The 22,162-nt window shown below is 38.9% G+C and overlaps 1 protein-coding gene across 6 annotated transcripts in view; it reads right to left on the minus strand.

Moving 5' to 3' along the window:
• The window catches only part of LOC126106388 (F-box/LRR-repeat protein 17-like), a 71,055-nt gene extending 53,545 nt beyond the window's left edge, over positions 1–17,510 (minus strand). For 2 of the 6 annotated variants that reach the window (XM_049912659.1, XM_049912654.1), the window contains exons 1-2: positions 17,097–17,300; positions 6,993–7,363 (exon numbers count right to left, since the gene is read on the minus strand). In XM_049912659.1, the coding sequence (XP_049768616.1) occupies positions 6,993–7,360 (368 nt within the window). In that variant the 5' untranslated portion in view covers positions 7,361–7,363; positions 17,097–17,300. Of the gene's footprint in view, positions 1–6,992; positions 7,364–12,688; positions 12,944–17,096; positions 17,301–17,438 lie in introns of those variants that run through there. The other 4 variants (XM_049912656.1, XM_049912658.1, XM_049912655.1 and 1 more) reach the window with 4 other exon arrangements.
• Positions 17,511–22,162: the final 4,652 nt, after the last annotated feature.

Consider the following 22,162-nt stretch of genomic DNA (forward strand, 5'->3'; position numbering starts at 1 on the left):
TTGCCAAAATATAAAATTTATTAATCAGGTGACGGGTCTCAATTGTAAGACAATCATCATCTGAACCTTAAAACCGTGTGAAAATACTAATATAGAGTTTCAGAGGACAAGACTTAGGCATGAATATAAATTACATAAAAAAATTTAAAATACGATTCCGTATTTACTGATGATGACAACTGGAGAATGGGGCTAGGAGCAGCTCATCATGTAGCAATGATAAAAACAGCCACCGCCGCTGCCGCCGCCGCCGACCACCACCACCACCACCACCACCACCACCACCACCACCACCACCACCACCACCACCACCATACAGCTGCTTGCAGGTCAATAGTAGGGGCTCTGCTTGCTTTGGTTAAATAAGATTGTGGAAGTTATGTGATCAACCACTTTTTAATACTTATAATACATAATTTGTATTTTGTAAGGACATAAAATACACAATGGACCGACACTTATCAATGTGTGGTTCTAATTATATGCAAAAAAACAATGAGAAGTCAGTGGCTGCCACCTTCTCTCTCTAATATTCATTTTTCTTTCCCTATCAATGCTAGCAATAATCCTAACATTATATCATGTTATTTATGTACTATACCAAAACTACCAAACTAGGGTTTTGGTAGAGAGCAACTCTGCTACAAACACATTTTGATTTGCAACTCCTTGATCCTTATAACTAAATACAATTTCAGTATCAGGAGGACTAGCCTCCCTCATTTGTGAGGATGAGTGTGTGTGAGTACTCCCAGACGGCACACCCATCATGCTAATAGTCTGTAAGTTTGGGTTCGAGGATTCCATCTCAGTCCTGTGAGCAGCCAGGGAAATAAAGGTACACTCACACAGAGCCCCACTTGCCTTAGTAAAACTTATACAACAAGTGTGTGAAGTTCCTCAAAGGTTGCCTAAAAACAACTGTTCCACCTCCAGAGCCACTCATCTCACGGGCACACGGCACACCTTGAGACTGAGGATTTCTTTCATAGGGGTTTTGACCATCCTCACAATCAGGATGACTTAGCTGAGATCCCCAGTCCCTGTGGGACACAACACTCCACTGTTGTGGCACACAGTGGTTCCCAAACTTTGCCCAGAGTTTATGATTATGTAGGACTGGTGATGCTTACCAGTCCCTGGCTGAGGAAACTCATGTTTGTCAAACCCGTACCTGACAAGTGAATGCTGAGCTGCCTGAGGTGCTTGCCATTTAGCATGACACATGCTTATTTGTGGCTTACTGAATGCCACAGTTGTGGAAGCACTAGCCTCAAGAGGAACTGTGATAATTTCATTGTCATCACAGGGTCAAGAGAAAACTGTGACATACTCAGTCACACAACTGGGATTTGAATTAAGACAGACCTTTTTGAACTCAGTCCTTATCAGTATAATGTTCTGAATAATGAAGCACTTTTGTACAACATGGTCGCTTTAAACAAGAGAAGAATACACAATATGCTGCTTATGAGAAACATCATATTTATTTGAAGAACTGGATTTTGGATTGTATTCTGAACTTCCAACAGTAACTGCAGCACTCGAGGTAAGAAGTTCAATCAGAAGAGGTTGGCAAGTGTGCTGAAATAATGATGTGAGCCAGATCACATTGAAACAACTTCAATTTCCTGTTTCTTTTATTGCAAAATATTTCACATGATTTTATAAACTGTGAATCCATTTTTCTTCTTGCAAGAGTAATTTTTACATAGGTTATTCTAAAACGACTGTACTTTCCATGACGTAACCTTCTGATAGCATTATAACAATGGAACAACTCACTCACAAGCTGCCACGGTTTGGTCTTCATAAATTTTTCCTACGTGCACCTGAAACTTCTAGATGCTTGAACTTTTCTAATTACAATACGTTTCTATTAAGAATTCAGTTATAAATGGATTCTGCAATGGATGGTTGATCGATCGGATTGAAGGGACTGAACTATGAGGTGATCGGTTTGTTAATCCTTTGTGTGTCAAGCTGGAATAGTTCCCCAAGATGAATTACACCAAAGACAAAATCCAATGGATTCGACTATATCTGGGAATCAACAGACTGATAAGATGGAAGCAAGCAGAAGTGAGAGAGGGATAGAAGGGTTAGGTGGGGCAGCTGCCCATCCCAGAAAAAAGCTGGAGGTCCACAGCACGCATTATGCGACAGGAGAAACACCCTCTGCATCTGACTGGTGCTTCCACATCATTAGCACAATAAAAGTAGCTACACAGACAATGTAAAATCTCAGGACAGAGAACAATGATGACAAGTCTGCTAACCAGTGACAGATGTAAAAAAATAAGAAGAATTAAAAATATGGGAAGGGCAGCAAGCAGCAAGCTGGAACCATCCACTGAGCAAGGGTAGCCATGGGTACCCCGTGTCAGATCAGGTGACGGGGCACCCTTCCAATCCTTCAGGCAGTTGACAAAACTAATGTGCCCTATGTCACAGACAGGAGTAGAAACCATTTACACTGGTAAAACTTGAAACCAATTCCGCAATTCTGGCATCATTCACTAGCACCAGAGAGAGCCTTTCAGGAAGGTCGGTCGGTTGGCCAGTTCGGGGGAGAGGACCAAACAGTGGGGTCATTGATTCCATCAGATCAGGGAATGATCGGGAAGGGAGTCGACTGTGCCCTTTCACAGGAACCACCCTGGCATTTTTTTTTAAGTGATTTCCTTAAATCACTAAAAACCTAAATTGTGATGGTCAGGCGCGGGTTTGAACCTGTCAGCTAGTTTAAAATTATGCTACAAGATGGCCAAATTATAGCATTCCAGTAAGATATGAGACAGGCACAACATCGAGTGGGGTGGATCCTCACTATGTAGGGTGTGACCATAGGTCAGCCAAGTGTTGCCAATGCGAAGCCAACAGAGGACAGTAGATTCCCTGTGATAAGCACAAAGAGAGGCTGCCACATGCTCATGGCCTCCTTTATTGTTAGCAGTTTATCTGGTGAAACCAGGGCACACCAATCCGCATTCCAAGCCTCCAAGAATTGTCGGCATAGAGTCAACCACTTTCCCTGGGATCCCAGCATGACAAATTATCTGTACAAAAACGACCTGCCGTCCTTCATTGTGGAGGTCATAGCGGAGATCCTGGATAGTCTTAACCAACGAGTGTCGAGTATAACAAAAAGAATGACTTGCCAGTGCAAGAACAAGGGTGGCTTAGGGCTCAAGCAATGGCCAACAATTCTGCAGTGAATACACAGCATCCATTTGGCAGAGAGGGTAGTTCACTGCATCTCGGATGTGGGAAGGCAAAGTGGTTTGTCTGTTGACCATAGAGATGCCAGTGTATACCACATCCTAGCCTGCAAATGAGTTGAGGACACCCAGAAACAGGCAGGTCTATTGAGTCTTTCAGTCTGAAGGATTAGTCGGGGCAGATCTGAGGAGTGCATACACACCATGGGGGCGCTGACAACAGGTGACAGTGAGGGAGGTGCAGTTCAGAGTAGATATCCTGTATGCAAACTGTGATCATGCCTTCAGACTGTGGCCTCTGTTGTGGGAGATAGGTCTCCCTACCAGGAAAAAGGAAACACTAGTGCAGATGCTCAGGGGACCAGCAATTGTGTATTGCTCAGTTGAGCGGCAGTTATCAGTGCCCGACCTGTAGGGGAAGGACGCCAGACCCTGTGAGTTGACTGTTTGTAAGGCCAGTCCGAAAGGCACCTGTCACAAGTCAGACCCCATAATAGTGTATCGGGCACAGCATCCGCAATGCTAAAGGCGGTGCTGATCCATACACCACAATCCCATAACTGAGACACAACAGGATCAGGATCAGAGATTTGTAGAGCTGCAAAAGTATAAAGCATTCCACACCCCAGATGGCATTGCTGAGGCAGTGAAAAGTATTGAGGTGTGACCAGCATGTCGCTTAAGCTGGCGAAGATGGGGAAGTCACGTCAAACGAGGTTCAAAGACCGATCCCAAAAACTAATAAGACTCTATCACATTCAGGAACTGATCGTGGATGTAGAGGTCTAGTTGGGGACGGACAGTAAAATGGTGACATGTCCTCGTGATGGAATACCCAAAACTGTGGGTTAGAGCCCACGACTGCACTTTTCATATGGCGCCCTGCTGTCAGTGTTCTGCACTACTCACAGTTGAGGAGCAACAGTAGATGCGAAAGTCATCAGCGTACAGGGAAGGTGATACTGTAGATTCCATAGTTGCAGCTAGACCATTGACAGCTGCTATAAAAATGAGAACACTCAATAAAGAGCCCTGTCAGACACCATTCTCTTGTATATGGTGAATACTGTGGGAAGCACCAACTTGAACCTGAAAATTACAGCAAAACAAGAAGTTCTGGATAAAAAATGGGAATTGGCCCTGGAGACCTCACTCATGGAGGGCAGTGAGGATCTGGTGATGCACCTTAACTGTCTTAAGCTCTATGCGAGTAAAAAAATCACTTTTACTTGCTCAAAAAAGTTTCCCCGTTGTATGTGAAACCAATGTCTACAAGTTTCTGAAACAAGATGATGTTCAGCTACCAGGAGTCATTCCTTGAAGAATGTTCTGTAGCAGTTTATACCTGCTACCCATTCTCAGTAAATAATTGAGACATAGTGGTTTTCTGCATTCTGCTGTGTCCTCGTTAGTTTCATGTGGAGGAAACAAAGCACAATTACTTTAAACTACTGAAACTATGTTTATTAATCACCAAACATACATATTCTACCACTTTGTAACACATGCCTCATACCTCCAATGCACATAACTGACAGTGCAGTTTTTACATATTATATTGCTGTCAGGTGGATAACTTTCAGATACATGCAAGTATATTCTGTATTCACATATCTTTTTGCATTTTTGACACTGCCTGGAAAAACAGTAAAAAACACTGTGAACTGAAGCCATAACATTACTGAAAACTTTTAGAACACAGAGTCATGCGGAATTTGCAATCGCAAGGAGGACAGCAGTTAACAGCGAAATAGTTTTACACCAAATTCATCTGGGTACAGTTGCTACTACTAGACAGCGTACATTACTTTTTCAGGCTTTCTTCAGACTAATACACCTGTCTGAGAGGTGGGGCACAATCCAAGTTCAGTTTGTGAATATCGTAAAGAGAAGGTTCTGGGTGGAACATACACAACCTGCTCCTTTGTGGACATAAAGGCAAATTTTTGCATATAGTTTTCATTGGCTATCTTCAATATCTCTTATTCTAAGACACTCGTGTCTGCTGACAAACTACAAATGCCACATGTTGTACTCTCACAGCAACGTGTTTCTTCCTAGAGGGTAGCAAGGACTGAGGACACCTGCCCTTCCCTGATAGTTCCTAGGTACAATTTCTATGGGAGCAGTGATGATTAAGTATCATTATTTTCATTGTACTTGATATTTGCAGTGACAGACAGAAAGATCTTTCAGTTGACAGGAAGCGACGGCAGGAAAATATCCACTGTTTTGTGATGATATCTTAAGTTCTTTATTGCAAAATTAAATAAGAAAGATATTCATTATAAACAAACTTTGTTGTGTGCAATGGGGGAAAGCCAATACCTGCCTGTCAGCTGAAAGATACAGATCTGTCACTGAATTGTATCAAAGCTGTCGATAGCAATTCTCTGTATTGGAACTTAATAAACTCTGATTCAACATGAAACTACTCAAGGAAAAGAACTGAGAAGACTATTTCCAAAGAAGTATACTCATTTTAGACGGTTAAAAATTTATTTACTGGCCTGTGAAGAGAAAATAAACAGAAATTTTTTCAAAAGGAGTGATCTGAACTTTTTCAGATAGAGTTATCCAAAATGACCATGTTATAAGAAATTAGTCTTTTTCAGATGTCTTCTTTCTTCTACATCAAACAGCTCAAATGTCCAAGAACAGAAAGAACGCAAAGAACCTACAACAATTTATTTCAGATATATTAATCTCAGTGTTCACATACCCTGCACAACTTATAGCAGTGAAGTAGTACATCACGCACATAATCACTGAAGCTCCAAGAACCAATATTAATTCAATATAAATATGTAAGGAGAGAATGAATATTGATTCAGTTGATGAAAACATGATAAACTTCATTTTTTAAACTTCCTGCCAGATTAAAATTGTCTGCCTGATACCTTCTCAAATTCTTGTCCCAGTCTTGCCCTCAAAGCTTTAGTCTCGCCAATACATCACCATCTAATTTCCAGATTTCATAATAGCTCTCCTGCATTACTTGTGGAAATGGAAACATTCCCTCTATCCTGGGGCTAAGACACTTCTCTGAGGCATTCTTTCTTCCCGGGCTGTTAGTCCTACAATGAGTGCAGGGCAGTTTTGTGGACTTGCAAAGTAGGGGAGAAGCCCTGTTGGAAGCAAAGTTTTGGAGACAGGTCGGGAAGAGGTCTTGTTCACAGTGAAGTTGTAGGGATAGGTCATGAATCATGTCCAGTAGCTCAGTCGGTAAGGGAACTGTCCACAAAAGCGAGGTTCTGGGTTCAGTTCCTGCTCTGGTGCATAATTATAATCTGCCAGGAAGCTCCGAAACAACACAGACTCTCTACAACATCTTTTCGGTGTTCAGACTGAATCAAACTGGAGTTATAACTTGAGCTTTTCCAAAAAGTCACACAATCTTCTTCATCAGCTCCTCAATCACGGCCTGTCGAAGGAGTAGTAGGCGTACCACCACATTACCGATTTCCTGCATTTGTGCACACGACTCCTGTTCTCTGGGTGACATCACCTGGCCAATGATGAGTTGAGCACAAATGCAATAAAGGAAGCGGATATTACTCCCAGCAGAGTGTCCTCTCCTGACGAAGAAGACAGTGCTAATATTTGAAAGCTCAAATTTTAATGCCAATCTGATGTGGTCTGAACAGTGAGGTGATTTGATACAGAAATGCCACCACAATAGACATCAATGTCGCAGCACAGATTCAGCTTCACAAGGCTCATTCTGAACTCATCACTGTCTGCAAGTGACACCAAATCGTAGCTTCTTACCTGACAACGTACTTCTCATGAAGCCACAAATGAGCGTCCTGGGCCAGAATCCTCCAGCGAGTGCACACCTTCTGTAAAACTTTAATGTTTTCACTGAAGCTCACGTATGAGAAAATCTCCAGCATCAGTTCATCTGGCAGGTCATCTACTGTGGTGCCTCTGCAATCCAGTTTCGAAGCACTACTGGCCGCTCTTGAACGACTGTCTCCTTCCGAATGTCTTCTGTCATTCAGTTCGAGGTCTGAAACCAGTGGCACACCTGATATGTTATCCCCATCTGCAGTAGATGTAGGAGAGACACTGCTGTTAAACACTGTATCGGCATCCTTTGATATTTTCAAAGGTATAGTAGGAGACCTTGTGGCCATGACCTGTAACAACCAAAATAGATTTCACAAACATGTTGAATAACTTCATATTGTAGAAAAGTAAACAAAAAAACGGTTCAAATGGCTCTGAGCACTATGGGACTTAACTTCTAAGGCCATCAGTCCCCTAGAACTTAGAACTACTTAAACCTAACTAACCTAAGGGCATCACACACATCCATGCCCGAGGCAGGATTCGAACCTGCAACCGTAGTGGTCGCACGGTTCCAGACTGTAGCGCCTAGAACCGCTCGGCCACCCCGGCCGGCAAAAGTAAACACAAACTCTGTGCAACACAATTGAAAATGAGGTGGTATTTAATCCATTCAAAATAAATATTCAGTGGTACAGATTACACTGATAGGAGACACCATTTTCCTTCCTGCCATACAGTGAGGAGGACTTAACGGTGAAAGCATAATTTATCTCCAAAGTTGATTTATTTACCAAGTATATAAGGTTGACTAATATTTGCTGTCAGACTATGACCCCAAGCATTCAGTTCATTCATTCTGTTCTGCAGATCTCATCAAAAAGGAGAACATTACAGATGTGGGATGAGCCAGGGTATGTATTAACAAAAGACAAAGAAAGTGTACAAAATTAATTTGTGTACCGTATTAACAGCAAAGTATCACTATGCTGCTTACTGCTATTGATGCTGATGCCAGCTAAACTCGATTAAGTAAATTAGCAAGAAAGCTCTACTTTGAAAGCGGCTGCTGCCTCCTTACTTATACATAATGGCTCCCTTTTATCTCCTACTGAGAGCTTATCAACTATCTTATTATACCAGGAATTCTGAAAAATATAGTTATCTGAATCTGTAATTAATCAGTCATGTTTAAGCGCTTCTTGTCATGCACCTTTACAATCACTGCTGTTTGCCTGTAGCTAATGGAACATTTCTAGCCTAGATTATAAAAAGTGTGATTAATGAGGTATGCTTTTAATTTTATTTTGAATTGGTTGCTATTCCCAATTTATTCCTTTATGTTAGATGTGTGCTTGATGGTTGTCTTACTACCAGTGCACAAGGCTTCTCACGAATCCTATTCCAGAAAGCAACGTCCACATGAAAATTATTTTTGTCTTGTATTCTGATTGTGTACATCACATTTCTGTATTCAATGTCAGAAACAACCATTAAAGAGTGAATGCACGGGGAAGCAAGTGCAACAATTCAAACATCCGTCAACAGACTTCTGCAAGATGTGAGGTTATCTACTCCACACTATAATCTTACCGTTAGCATCTCCTGAATAAACACTATATTTATTTCAGGCGCACCATCCAATAAGATAAGTGGAAAAAATAAGCAAAATATGCCAGCACTCTTGCCCTTATTTCATTTATGCATTTATTTACTTACATATTTATCACACCAGGCAACTTTGGGGCCTTCATGCCCTCACTACTATCTGACCAGTCATCCACGCCATTACAACATGTGTTAGCAGTACAATATGTGTAGCATGAGCAGTACATAACAACAGTAATAATAATAATCAATATATATGGAATTCCAGAAATTTCAGTTGTGTTAACACTGTGTTGATGTTTCCTGATTACATTCTTGTAAGATGCCAATAATGACATCTAGCAGAAATGGCAGCACTGAAGAAAATCAATGACAGAACAAGAACAAGAAACAATAGGGAATGCTTGACAGACAGCAGTGAGACAAAAACACCAATGTGCACTTTGCTGAATTGTTCCAGTGCCACAAGTGGCCATGCCTTAATAGTGCTGGATGCAGCGTTGAGGATGGGAGGATGGCACTTGTGCCGGGTGACTCGGGGCATGTTGTACTGGTACCAATTGGGACTACTGACAGTTGGCTCTTCACAACGTAGGGGCTGCAGCTCACAGGACTGCAAGGGGAGGACGGGTGAGCAAATTAGGAGAGCACAGTAGGTGGAACTCAGGTCACACATGTCACTGTTTGGAGGAATGGGTATTTAAAAAAAAAAAAAAAAAAAAAACAGGCAAAAGGTGCCTCTGCTTGAAAAATTTGACAATTGACATAAAAACTTCTACAGTCAGCTCACAAAAGATAGACTCCATCACAGCACAAAGCTTGTTTGTTAAAAATCTGAATCAGACAGGGGACACAAGGTTACACAATATTGGAATTCATACAGCTCAAACAATCTTTCTTCAGAATATTCAGACAATAAATGATAAAATACAGCAATTTTAGACTGAACTTAAGTTGTTAAAATATACAGTAATTTGCATCACAAACACAAGCACAGAGATCCAGAAATCCAACATCAAGTAACATCATCCTGATATGACAGGATAAGCTCTTATTATTGGACTTCTTTAAAAAGGAGAGGATCATGCACATATCTCAGAAAGGCTTCACAGTTCAAACCCAGACATGACATTACCACAGCTAGTGATGAGACATTTTGAAATTTCAAGTACTGAACTACCAAACGATGGAAAAAAAGGAATAACCATTCTTTGTGTGTACCGATAACATAAAATAGTAATCAATCATGTTGTTGCAAGTTACAAGCAGAGATGGGGAACACAGTGTTGTACATGCAAAAGATTTTAGATGCTTAGATTAGATTAGATTAATACTAGTTCCATGGATCATGAATACGATATTTCGTAATGATGTGGAACGAGTCAAATTTTCCAATACATGACATAATTAAGTTAATTTAACAACATACTTAAGTTAATATAACTACTTTTTCATTTTTTGTGTTTTTTATTTTTATTTTTTTATTTTTTATTTTTTTTATTTATTTTTTTTTAATTTATATCTAAAAATTCATCTATGGAGTAGAAGGAATTGTCATTCAGAAATTCTTTTAATTTCTTCTTAAATACTTGTTGGTTATCTGTCAGACTTTTGATACTATTTGGTAAGTGACCAAAGACTTTAGTGCCAGTATAATTCACCCCTTTCTGTGCCAAAGTTAGATTTAATCTTGAATAGTGAAGATAATCCTTTCTCCTAGTATTGTAGTTATGCACACTGCTATTACTTTTGAATTGGGTTTGGTTGTTAATAACAAATTTCATACGAGAGTATATATACTGAGAAGCTACTGTGAATATCCCTAGATCCTTAAATAAATGTGTGCAGGATGATCTTGGGTGGACTTCAGCTATTATTCTGATTACATGCTTTTGTGCAATAAATACTTTATTCCTCAGTGATGAATTACCCCAAAATATGATGCCATATGAAAGCAACGAGTGAAAATAGGCGTAGTAAGCTAATTTACTAAGATATTTATCACCAAAATTTGCAATGATACTTATTGCATAAGTAGCTGAACTCAAACATTTCAGCAGATCATCAATGTGTTTCTTCCAATTTAATCTCTCATCAATGGACACACCTAAAAATTTGGAATATTCTACCTTAGCTATATGCTTCTGATTAAGGTCTATATTTATTAATGGCGTCATACCATTCACTGTACGGAACTGTATGTACTGTGTCTTATCAAAATTCAGTGAGAGTCCGTTTACAAGTAACCACTTAGTAATTTTCTGAAAGACAGTATTGACAATTTCATCAGTTAATTTTTGTCTGTCAGGTGTGAATACTATACTTGTATCATCAGCAAAGAGAACTAACTTTGCCTCTTCATGAATATAGAATGGCAAGTCATTAATATATATTAAGAACAACAAAGGACCCAAGACTGACCCTTGTAGAACCCCATTCTAGATAGTTCCCCAGTTTGAGGAATGTGCTGATCTTTGCATATTATGAGAACTACTTATTTCAACTTTCTGCACTCTTCCAGTTAGGTACGAATTAAACCATTTGTGCACTGTCCCACTCATGCCACAATACTTGAGCTTGTCTAGCAGAATTTCATGATTTACACAATCAAAAGCCTTTGAGAGATCACAAAAAATCCCAATGGGTGGTGTTCGGTTATTCAGATCATTCAAAATTTGATTGGTGAAAGCATATATGGCATTTTCTGTTGAAAAACCTTTCTGGAAACCAAACTGACATTTTGTTAGTACTTCATTGTTACAGATATGTGAAGCTACTCTTGAATACATTACTTTCTCAAAAATTTTGGATAAAGCTGTTAGAAGGGAGATTGGACGGTAATTGTTGACATCAGATCTATCCCCCTTTTTATGCAAAGGTATAACAATAGCATATTTCAGTCTATCAGGGAAAATGCCCTGTTCCAGAGAGCTATTACACAGGTGGCTGAGAATCTTACTTATCTGTTGAGAACAAGCTTTTAGTATTTTGCTGGAAATGCCATCAATTCCATGTGAGTTTTTGCTTTTAAGCAAGTTTATTATTTTCCTAATTTCAGAGGGAGAAGTGGGTGAGATTTCAATTGTATCAAATTGCATAGGTATGGCCTCTTCCATTAACAGCCTAGCATCTTCTAATGAACACCTGGACCCTACTATATCCACAACATTTAGAAAATGATTATTAAAAATATTTTCAACTTCTGACTTTTTGTTCGTAAAGTTTTCATTCAATTTGATGGTAATACTGTCTTCCTGTGCTCTTGGTTGACCTGTGTCTCTTTTAATATTATTCCAAATTGTTTTAATTTTATTATCAGAGTTGCTGATTTCAGAGATGATACACATACTTCTGGATTTTTTAATAACTTTTAGCAGTTTTCAAATGCATTTACAAAAATGTCATGAAATAAATTATATTTTAAATTGGCATCAGGTTCACGGTACACCTCATCCCAGTCTAACTGCTGTAGGCTTTCCCTGAAATTTGCAATTGTTAAATCGTTGACTGAACGTACTACTTTGGAGGACTGTTTAGTATTGCTGAATGGAGCTATGTCATATATTGTAACTAGCTGTGCACCATGATCAGAAAGACCATTCTCAACAGGCTGAGCATTTATCTGGTTAAACTTATCTTGGTCTATAAAGAAGTAATCTATCAGTGAGCTGCTATCCTTTACCACCCGAGTAGGAAAATCAATAACGGGTGTCAAATTGAAAGAACCGAGTAATACTTCAAGGTCATTTTTCCTATTACCCTCTTTCAGAGAATCTACACTGAAGTCCCCACAAATGCTGATCATTTCAGCTAATTAATAAAAATAAAAGCTGTCAAGCAAAAGCTCATCAGACTACACATGTACAAAAGACCTTTTTGGGGGGCTTTCATTTTTCAAGAGCATTTTTAGAACAAAGTCGGGCTAAAGTTTATACACATAACAATGCAGATGTAAAATTCTCTAAGTTCTGTAATATTTAAATTAATTTTCGAAAGTATCCACATTGGCTGCAATGGCCAGTAAATAGAAAGTAAATAACTGCAGGTATAGGGAAGTCCTCTCTTACCAGAAATATATCTGTTCCATAAAGGAAATCCCACCATATTGCAAATAGACAAGAGAAATATTTCCTACAAACTATCACAAACACACTGTGATACTTTGCTCTTCCCAATGTAGATCTTCATGCACAATTACACCAAGAACTTTGGATAAGGTAACTGGATATCAAAGATTATTGAAGGAATCACTTCACAAAAAGGTCCAGTGACAAACTTTTGTTGCCATATGAGGATTGTCTGCAACTTCTCAGCATTTAGTTTACGACCAAAGTTTTGTGCCCATTGTGAAAATGAACAACAGTCTTCTATCATAACTGATACACCAGCAACAATGTTGTTATCACTGGCACAAAGATATTACTAGATGTTGTCGACATAGAAGTAGTAGTTACAATAATGTTGCACAGATGCAAAATCATTGATGTACAGTAAGGAAAGTAATGTGATACTAACAGAACCCCAGAGAACTCAGCAAATATGTTCCCATGACATCTTCTCTGATCCACTAAGGATTTACTGATATTTGTCAAACCACAGTACTTCTCTTTTTCATAAATTCAGCTGCTTCATTTTCATAATACACAGAAATCAACATTATCAAAGGCTCTGCTGAGGTCAAGCAACAATCTGGCTGTCATGGCATTCTGAGGTTCCTGATGCCCTGGGGAAATTTTATTTCATGAAGCTTTAATGAAAATGTACCTGTTAGTCGTATTTACTTAACCTTCGAGCGGGCAGGCCTACATATAAAGTGCGCCAACCGCAAATAAAAGTGTTTTGCACCATTCCAATGTTATTTTGCAATGGCAAGCCCATGCCTATTCCTTCATTATTGGTTGTTCAGCTAACAAAGTGATAAATTGTATTGTCATACGTCCAAGTAAGCAGCAGCAATATAAAATAAACAGTGAGCTAGGTGGGAAAAAAATTTACGTTCCGTATGAAAAAAGACCCAGATTATGAGCTAGCAGCAAAATAATACAATGAAGTAGTTGTCTATGAGAGAATTAGTAACTGAATAAGTGATTGGCTGGGATCTGATGCAACTGTGCTGTTTAATGCTTCAAATGTGTTATTATTGTGGGGTAATACTTGTCCGTGTAATCAGTGAGTCAATGAAAGCAGCGTCTTAGGTAATATTACATACATTTATTTTATCACTGTTTAATTAAACTAAGATTAAAGTCTTGAGTTCGCCCATACATGTTTACCATGGTAACATAACGAAATCTACTCTTTACATGTATACAAAGTACACCACGCACTCGCTCATGGGTTCATGTGGCACACAGACAAAATTTTCCCTGAGTTATGTTTAACACATGTGGCAATCAAGTTGTTAAAATGATTGCTTTACACCTGTCCAAAAGTACGTTTGATTTTGTCAGTCACACTGATTAATGTAGTTGATTTACTATGCTCATTTCCAAAGCCTGCTTGATATTTATCACAGTTGTTTTAAGGTAATCTGTCAGCTGGTCATGAAGAATGTACTCTGAGGCTCAAATACTGCATGCAATATGCTACTCTGTCTATAGGTTCCTTGTATTTTTGGATTATGATTCTTGGGTATTGGCTGAACTAAATTTTACTTCCACTCAGCAGTATATGTACCACAAACATGAGGCATACTGAAGGTGTTTCTAAGAACTGGAATAATATATCAACATTGTTCCTACTCATACCTATACACGCTCCCTTATTATGTTGCAATAACATGTGGAAAGTTCAATACAGAGATGCAATAAGCTATCTTAATCATCTATAATGATGAGAAGTCACAGCTGTTCTATACAAATAGTGCTTTACAAAAAATTGACTACTGTTTACAAGAATACTGCTGTAAGTACTTAGCTTCCCCCTCCAAGCTCAAACTATTACTTGTGAAGACGAGAGTTGACACTTTTACAGTCAAAGATCCATTAAAACAAACTCCCACATAACTATCATTTCTACAACAGTTTTTTAATCTTGAAAATGACAAAATTTATCAGCAGCCACGACTTTTAGAGATGTTCAAAGTACCAATGCAGCTTCAAGCTGCTGACTTCAAATGGTTCAAGTGGCTCTAAGCACTATGGGACTTAACATGCGAGAGCATCAGTCCCCTAGACTTAGAACTACTTAAACCTAAATAACCTAAGGACATCACACACATCCATGCCCGAGGCAGGATTCGAGCCTCCAACCATAGCAGCAGCGTGGTAGCAGACTGAAGTGACTAGAACCGCTCGACCACAGCGGCAGGCAGCTGCTGACTGATAACTAAGACTGCTTACGGGTAATTCTACCAAGTCAGAATCAGACTTTCAATACTCTGCTCCAAATATTGTCAGTGTCAACAAATTAAAACTATTTTCTGCTCTGACGAACTTCATAATCACTTTAGGGGGTGTATTTTTGAAACTAACATTTGTTGCAATACATACAGTGTCTGCACAAGTAAATCCAATGCATCTGTATTTGGGGTGGTTGGTGGGTGCTCTGTTTGCTGTCACAGTGGAATACTAACTGAAGTTGGTGGCAAATGATTTGAAAGAGTCATGATTTCTGTCACACCAATTTTTTGAATGCTGAAGTTCATTAGGAGTGCTAGTTTTGATGGTTTATTACTTAATATTATTCAACACTGCTGCAGTCACATTTTTTAGTGTTTTAATTTTTTTAGCTTTATGTCTGTGTTCCGCTTTTCTCTTTCTAAAAAAAAAAAAAAAGCAATGGTACGGATGAGTTTAGAATACTGATGGTAATGGAGTTTCAACTACAGACTACAGCTTTTCTTCACAACCACGTACAGGTCTCTTCTTGAACTACATTCTTTAACCACATGAATTATCCATTTCTTATTCTCGTTTATGTAACTTCTCTCAAATAACTATGATTTGCATCACTGTTCATGATTCTGGGCCATCAGACTTTTATTTTGTGATCTATATTTAACTATTACGCATATTTTACTGTGTACATTTTCCCATTACAATCATATGAACTGTGGATGTGATGAGTCTAAAAACATATCCCTCATGGCTGTTTTTCTGTGATTCCCCGAAGTGGGGATGTTTCCTTCCCCATCCCTGAAACATTCCAAGTATGTGCTCCAGTTCTAATGACCCCAATGTAGACTGGACATTAAATATTCATGCACCCTCCTTCTATGGCTGTTGCATTAACTCCTTCCATTCCTGTTGGGAATTTTACATGGCAAATAATCCAGAGCTAGTATTAATGCTTGATCACAGCTATCTGACATGAAGTCATCATTTAATTTTCCATGAACAATGATGCTCCAACTTTATTTGCATAACCTTATAAAAGCAGTCAGTAGCTGCTTTATGGACCTTCAGATATGTACTGTCAGTGGCATGTGATCTGTCAGTAGCAATCTCGTGTGCTTCCTGACCCAGTATTGATGCATGGCATTAAGATATGTTCAAATAATATTTCACAATCTAAAGTGGAATATACCCCAAATAATACATATATAGACAATATTTAGCGATCTTTCTGCCCTCCCCCCTTTTTTTTTACTAATATACCATATATGTTAACTTTATCCACAAGGATGAATCTATTCAGTATTTATGTGACTCTGATATGCACTTAAGATTTAATAATAATAATGTTAATAATAATAATATTAATAATAATAATAATAATATTTCCCACAGCAAACTACATGGAGTCCACTTTTCTGAACTTGTCAGGTCATTTCATGAGACTCTTTGTAACGTATTATATTTTAAAACATACTGTGATATGAAAAGACAGATTTGCAAAGTAAATTGCTTTGGCGACACTTATCTAGTGAGTAGCATGGGACAGCAGTAAATTTTATCTTTATTTGGCCTTAAACTTTGCAATAGGGAGAGATGTCACTGATGACTGAAATTTGTTGGCAAACCTCTGTCCTCCATGAAGTGAGTTAATTCACACAGAAGTGTCAGTGATCGTTTCTAATACTGAGTGTGAGTAGGTCTGGGCCCACATTTTGTTTAAACGTTGGCAGTTGTTACCCAAACACTCTATTGCTGGGAGAATTTATTTCTTGCGAACCGTAGACGGTAACCACAAGCGTGCTACAGCAATCACAACAAACACAAACAGTAACCATTCAACTTCTAAAAGGCACGTTCCCAAAAGCCAACAACTTGTCGGAAAGTGACACCTGTCACCCAAGGTGCTTGGGTTAGGGTTTAACATGCCCAAGTTGGGGAAATGCGGCGAAGTTCCTTAAGCGTAATATCCCATTTTCATCGAAACATTTTTAAATGACAGAATCGTCCAATATTGAAATTAACACTACATTCCACTTCGCAACTTTGTCATTCTTAGTTAGCTGTAACAACGCTAACCTAACTACCAAAACGTTTTGATAATTCTTAAAACTAATTTGGTTTCGGATTCTCAACTAACCTACATTCAACCAGCGTACACTTGCCGTCTGTTATCTTATGACGCAATACAACTGCAAACTATCTAGAAATACTTTGTGCCACCTTGCAAAAGGTTTCACTATGCCGGAAAATGAACTTCGTGCTATCCTATACGTCATATTTTCGAAGAAATAATGTTTTGTTCCCCCTCTCACTGACTGTGTCTTCACAGTTCACACCGTTCACAGTTGCCGACCAAAGCGCTAATCAGTGTTGCCACCTCTGTTACACGTCTTTCGGCAAAGTTGGTTAAGCCGAAAAGTTATGACAGTTCGTGGGATGGAGGTAATAAATAAGAAGGGAGGTGGCGCTTTAGACTTACGCTGTCATGCTGACTACATGGGGTTCCCAAACCGGATTTCGTAAACCGATTTCCCAATTCCGCCTATGGGTGGTCGTCTTGTTTTGCAACAGCCAGAGTGGGCGGGGCCTGTCGGCGTCTTAAACAGCCGAAAACATTAGCAGACTACCATTTGCGATTGCTTCTTGTCCATTATGTCTGTCGTGTGCACACACAACAGCTGATTTAAATACTAAACATTACAGTCCGTACATGAATAACATAGTGTAAGGAAGGCAATTTCGAACGTTTTTCTGTTCTTGAACGTGTATTTGTTCCAGTAATAAGACACATATGGCTTCGTTGATGTAACTTGATTAACCAAGAATTATGTAATGTGAAAATGGTGGTTTTGTAATGCGTATTATTTCACTTTTATTATATTTGTATCAATAGAAAATGACGCTCGAACTCCAAAAACGGACTGATAATCTTGCAGTTTAGTATCTTTAATCTACAAACCAACCAACTCTGGAAACAATGCTTGTTTGTGTACTACTACTACTACTGCTGCATCATGTTCGTCACATTTTCAGCTTTCAACTCATAGGCACACATTTTTAATGTTTACATTTGCAAAAAAAAAAAAAAAAAAAAAACATAAATGCGTGTTCTTTGTTGGCCCATAAACTTGTGCAGTGAGGAAAGAATCAGGGCTTGCAATCTATCTTCTGTGTGGCAAATAGATGAAGAATTTACGAACTTCAGCATGCAACAGGTGAATAATAGGTCCGCAACTTGCCTTGTAATCGAAATAAATAATGGTTGCTCAGTCATGAGTTGCATTAGAAGAATCTATTTTATATATCTTGATGGTGACTTGTGTTGCGTTCATTATTTCAAAGTGAATGATTACTGAAATTTCAAAGAAACAATTGCATAGATATGTACCTTCCTGCATAATATTGTTCTTGTTTTATATTGTCAGGCATTAGTCTCACTGGAGTTTAGATGTCTTCTCACTTTGAAATCTTACATATGGGGCATGATTCAGTGTGTGGCCAAGTATAGCATTTTACATGGTAAAAAAAGACATTTTTTAAACATCTTCCAGAATTGTGAAATGCTATAAATGCAAGTAAGGGAATGATCTAAATCGCCTAAGACCCCGTAAAATGGATATTTTGCTTTAACATGTTTCTAAGTAGGCCTAAGTTTTTTTTAGTAATGATAGTCTAACCTGTGTAAGATGTAGGCCTACCTTTCCAACAGTAGCGTATTTGCCTTTTTTCCCCCCAGTAACTCTCACTAGTAACATTGTGAGTTTTTCAAGAGTACCCAAATCTAGTTCAGTTGGAATGTATGCCTACTTTGATCGTCTGCTTGATTTTACTTTTGAGTTTCATTCTGAGTATTTCAAAGTATATAAGCCTAAACAATGCTACATGATATACCAATAGTTAGTGAGTTTCATGTTCAAAGTACCCATTGCACGATAAACCATAATAATGTTTACTGAGTCTTGTATATTGACATCACCCTTTTGTAAATATGTCTCCGTGCTCATCATTTATTAGTTTTTTCATTTCCTAACTAAAGACAGACATACATTAGTCAGTAATTCTTGCCCATCACCATTTACCCATTACAGTAATAGATAATCTGCAGAATAGGAGGAGTTGTCAAAGAGAAACATTTTCAGTTTATTTTCACTTTTTGCTGTGCTGTTTGTCAGTTTTCCAGTTTTAATCTACAGTTCATAACCAATAATTTGTCGTCCAAATCCACATCCAAACCTGGAAATATCTCTCAATTCAAAATTTGGTTCTTATGTCTTTGTCTTACCACTATGTAATCAATCTGCAGCCTTCCGGTGTCTCCAGGCATGTATACAACCTTCTTTTATGATTCTTAAAAGAAATTTAGCAATGATTTAATTATGCACTGTGCAAAACTCTCCCAGGTGGCTTCCTCTTTCATTACTTTCCCCCAGTCCATATTCACCTACTGGTTTTCTTCTGTTCCTTTTCCTACTATCTAATTTCAGTCTCTCACCACTATCAAATTTTTGTCTCACTTAACCATCAGAATAATTTCTTTTAATTTGCCATACATTTCTTCAATCTTTTCATCATCTGCGGAACTAGTTGGCATATAAAGTTGTACAACTGTGGTGGGTGTTGGCTTCATGTGGATCTTGGCTGCATTATTTCATTCACTATGTTGTTCATAGTAGCTTACCTGCATTCCTGTTTTCGTACTCACTGTTAATTGCTTTGCCCCTATTTAATTTTGTACTTATAAACCTGTATTCACATGACCGCAAGTCCTATTCCTCCTGCCACCAAACTTCACTAATTCACACTATACCTAACTTCAACCAATCCATTTCCTTATTAAATTTTTTTAGCCTACCTGCCTGATAAAGGGGTGTAACATTCCACACACTGTTCCACAGAATGCCAATTTTGTTTTTCCTGATGAAGGCATCCTCGTGAGTAGTCTCCGCCTGGAGATCCAAATGGGGGACCATTTCACATGTGGAATATTTTACCCAAATGGATGCAGTCATCATTTAAGCATACAGTAGAGGTCCATGCCTTTGGGAAAAATTAGCCACATCAGTCAATCATCAAGACTCTTGCCCCTGCAACTACTGGAAAAGCTGCTACATCTGTCTGGCCTCTCAACAGATATCCCTCCATTGCGATTGTACCTATGGTACAGCTATCTGTATTGCTGAGGCATGAAAGCCACTCCACTGACGGGAAGGTCAATGGTTCACTACAGAGATAGAAGAGAATGGGGTGCTGCCTTTCCTTAATTTGTAAGTTGACTGAAAGCCATGGGGTAAACTTGGCCATAGAGTATATAGAAAGGCCACCAGCACTGAAAGGTACCTAAATGCCTCCTCCCACCATCACCATATGCAGAAGAAATCTAACCTGCACACTTTAACCAAGAGCGCTCACAGGATAAACACTGAAGAACATTTGAAGGCTGAACCCCAAACCCTCAGGTAGATTTTTTGGAGCCGATAGTTTGAGACTGCTAGATAAAACTATGGTGGCAAAGCATGAAGGCAATAATGAAATCCAGAAGGAAGCACGAAACATCGTACTACCACCACATGTTCAGGGGGTCACTGAACATGTGGCCAAAATTTTCTCCTGAGCAGGTATCTAGCTGGTTTTTCGAAGCAGCTACAGAACAGATGATGTTCTTGGCTCAACAAAAGATTCAGTTGACAAGCTACAATGCTGCCAGAGTTTATGAAACCAGATGTGAGTGCAAACTCATGTATGTAGGTGAGATGGGGCAACCCATTAGCATACGGATATCTGAACATGAAAGATATACCCGACTACGACAACACTAGAAGTCAGCAGTGGCAGATTACCAGGATGAGTGTGGCAGACAGATAGAAGTTTGAGATGCCAGCTTATTGATGAAACTGCCTCTTACCTCCAGGAGGAAGATTAGAGGAGTGACAGAAACAGCCAGGTGACCCCCCCCCCCCCCTCCAACATGAACGATTCTGACTTCCAGTGTCTTGCCTACCAGCAGTAACAGCACTGTGGAACAGCAGTTTATGTGAAACAGCACACACTGGTGTGCAGGAGACCACAGTGGCGCATGTACACGAGAGTACTGGTACACCTCAGCTGGCACTAGGCAGCAAGTAAGCAGCTCTACATCATAATTGCTTTACTGCTTGCCACTGGTAGAAATATGTGAATGGAAAATGGGCAGCAAACATCAGTTAATAATGTCCATATCCACAAATGAAAAGAAATAATGAAAACACCAATGACGGATGGACAATGCGGTGATAAACACAAGAATTTCACTTACTCTGACAATGGCCATCTACATTTATACACACACACACACACACACACACACACACACACACACACACACACACACACACACACAATGTAATACATACAAAAGAAAAGATCACTAAATATACCTGGAGACTCAGATGAGGGGAACGGAAAGAGGGAGTGGGGGTGGGGGAGATAGATATTCCAGGCCCTTCTGTTGTCAACAGACAATACCTATCCTTATTCCCCCAAAACAGCTGAAAATTTTCTTCTCCAAAGGATGAGCCTATACTAACAGTACATGCAGCTCTTCCAGTATACTCACTATTGATTTATCTGGTTTGGTTTCTTTCCAGAAATGGCAATTTGTATCAGATCCTTACAATAAGTTTGTTTTTTGGACAAATATGTACCTGTAAGATTACAGAAAGTAGGGGAAAAAACTTTTTCATCCCAATGCTAAATATACACAGTCCTCTTCACATTTTTCCAGTTACTACCTTGATGGCAATATTCACACTTCACAAAAAATGTTAAATTCAAGTGTTCATCCAAGAACATCATTCCACTGTCAATTCTGAGATCTATTGCATTTTTAGCAGCCAGTTTCTTGTGTAATACCAAGGCCATGGCCTTAAATGTAAAATAATAATAATAATAATGAGACCGATGACCTCACTGTTTGGTCTCTTCCCTCAACCAATCCAATAATAATAACACTAGAATACATCTCATAACAGAATCCTTGTGCCTTGAGGCATGTTGACAAAGCTCTTTTGTTTTGTTTATAAGTTTTTAAACTCGTTTTAAATGTTGCTCACTTTCAGAGTACGCGAAGTTTCCACACTGAGAACAAACCACAATACTTGACAAGTACTCCCAGTTCCTATGATTTTTTTAACCAGTGCAGGGAACTAAGTGCAATAAAATGTTGTA

This window comes from Schistocerca cancellata, chromosome 10 (assembly GCF_023864275.1).
Source record: "Schistocerca cancellata isolate TAMUIC-IGC-003103 chromosome 10, iqSchCanc2.1, whole genome shotgun sequence".
NCBI classification, from domain to species: domain Eukaryota; kingdom Metazoa; phylum Arthropoda; class Insecta; order Orthoptera; family Acrididae; genus Schistocerca; species Schistocerca cancellata.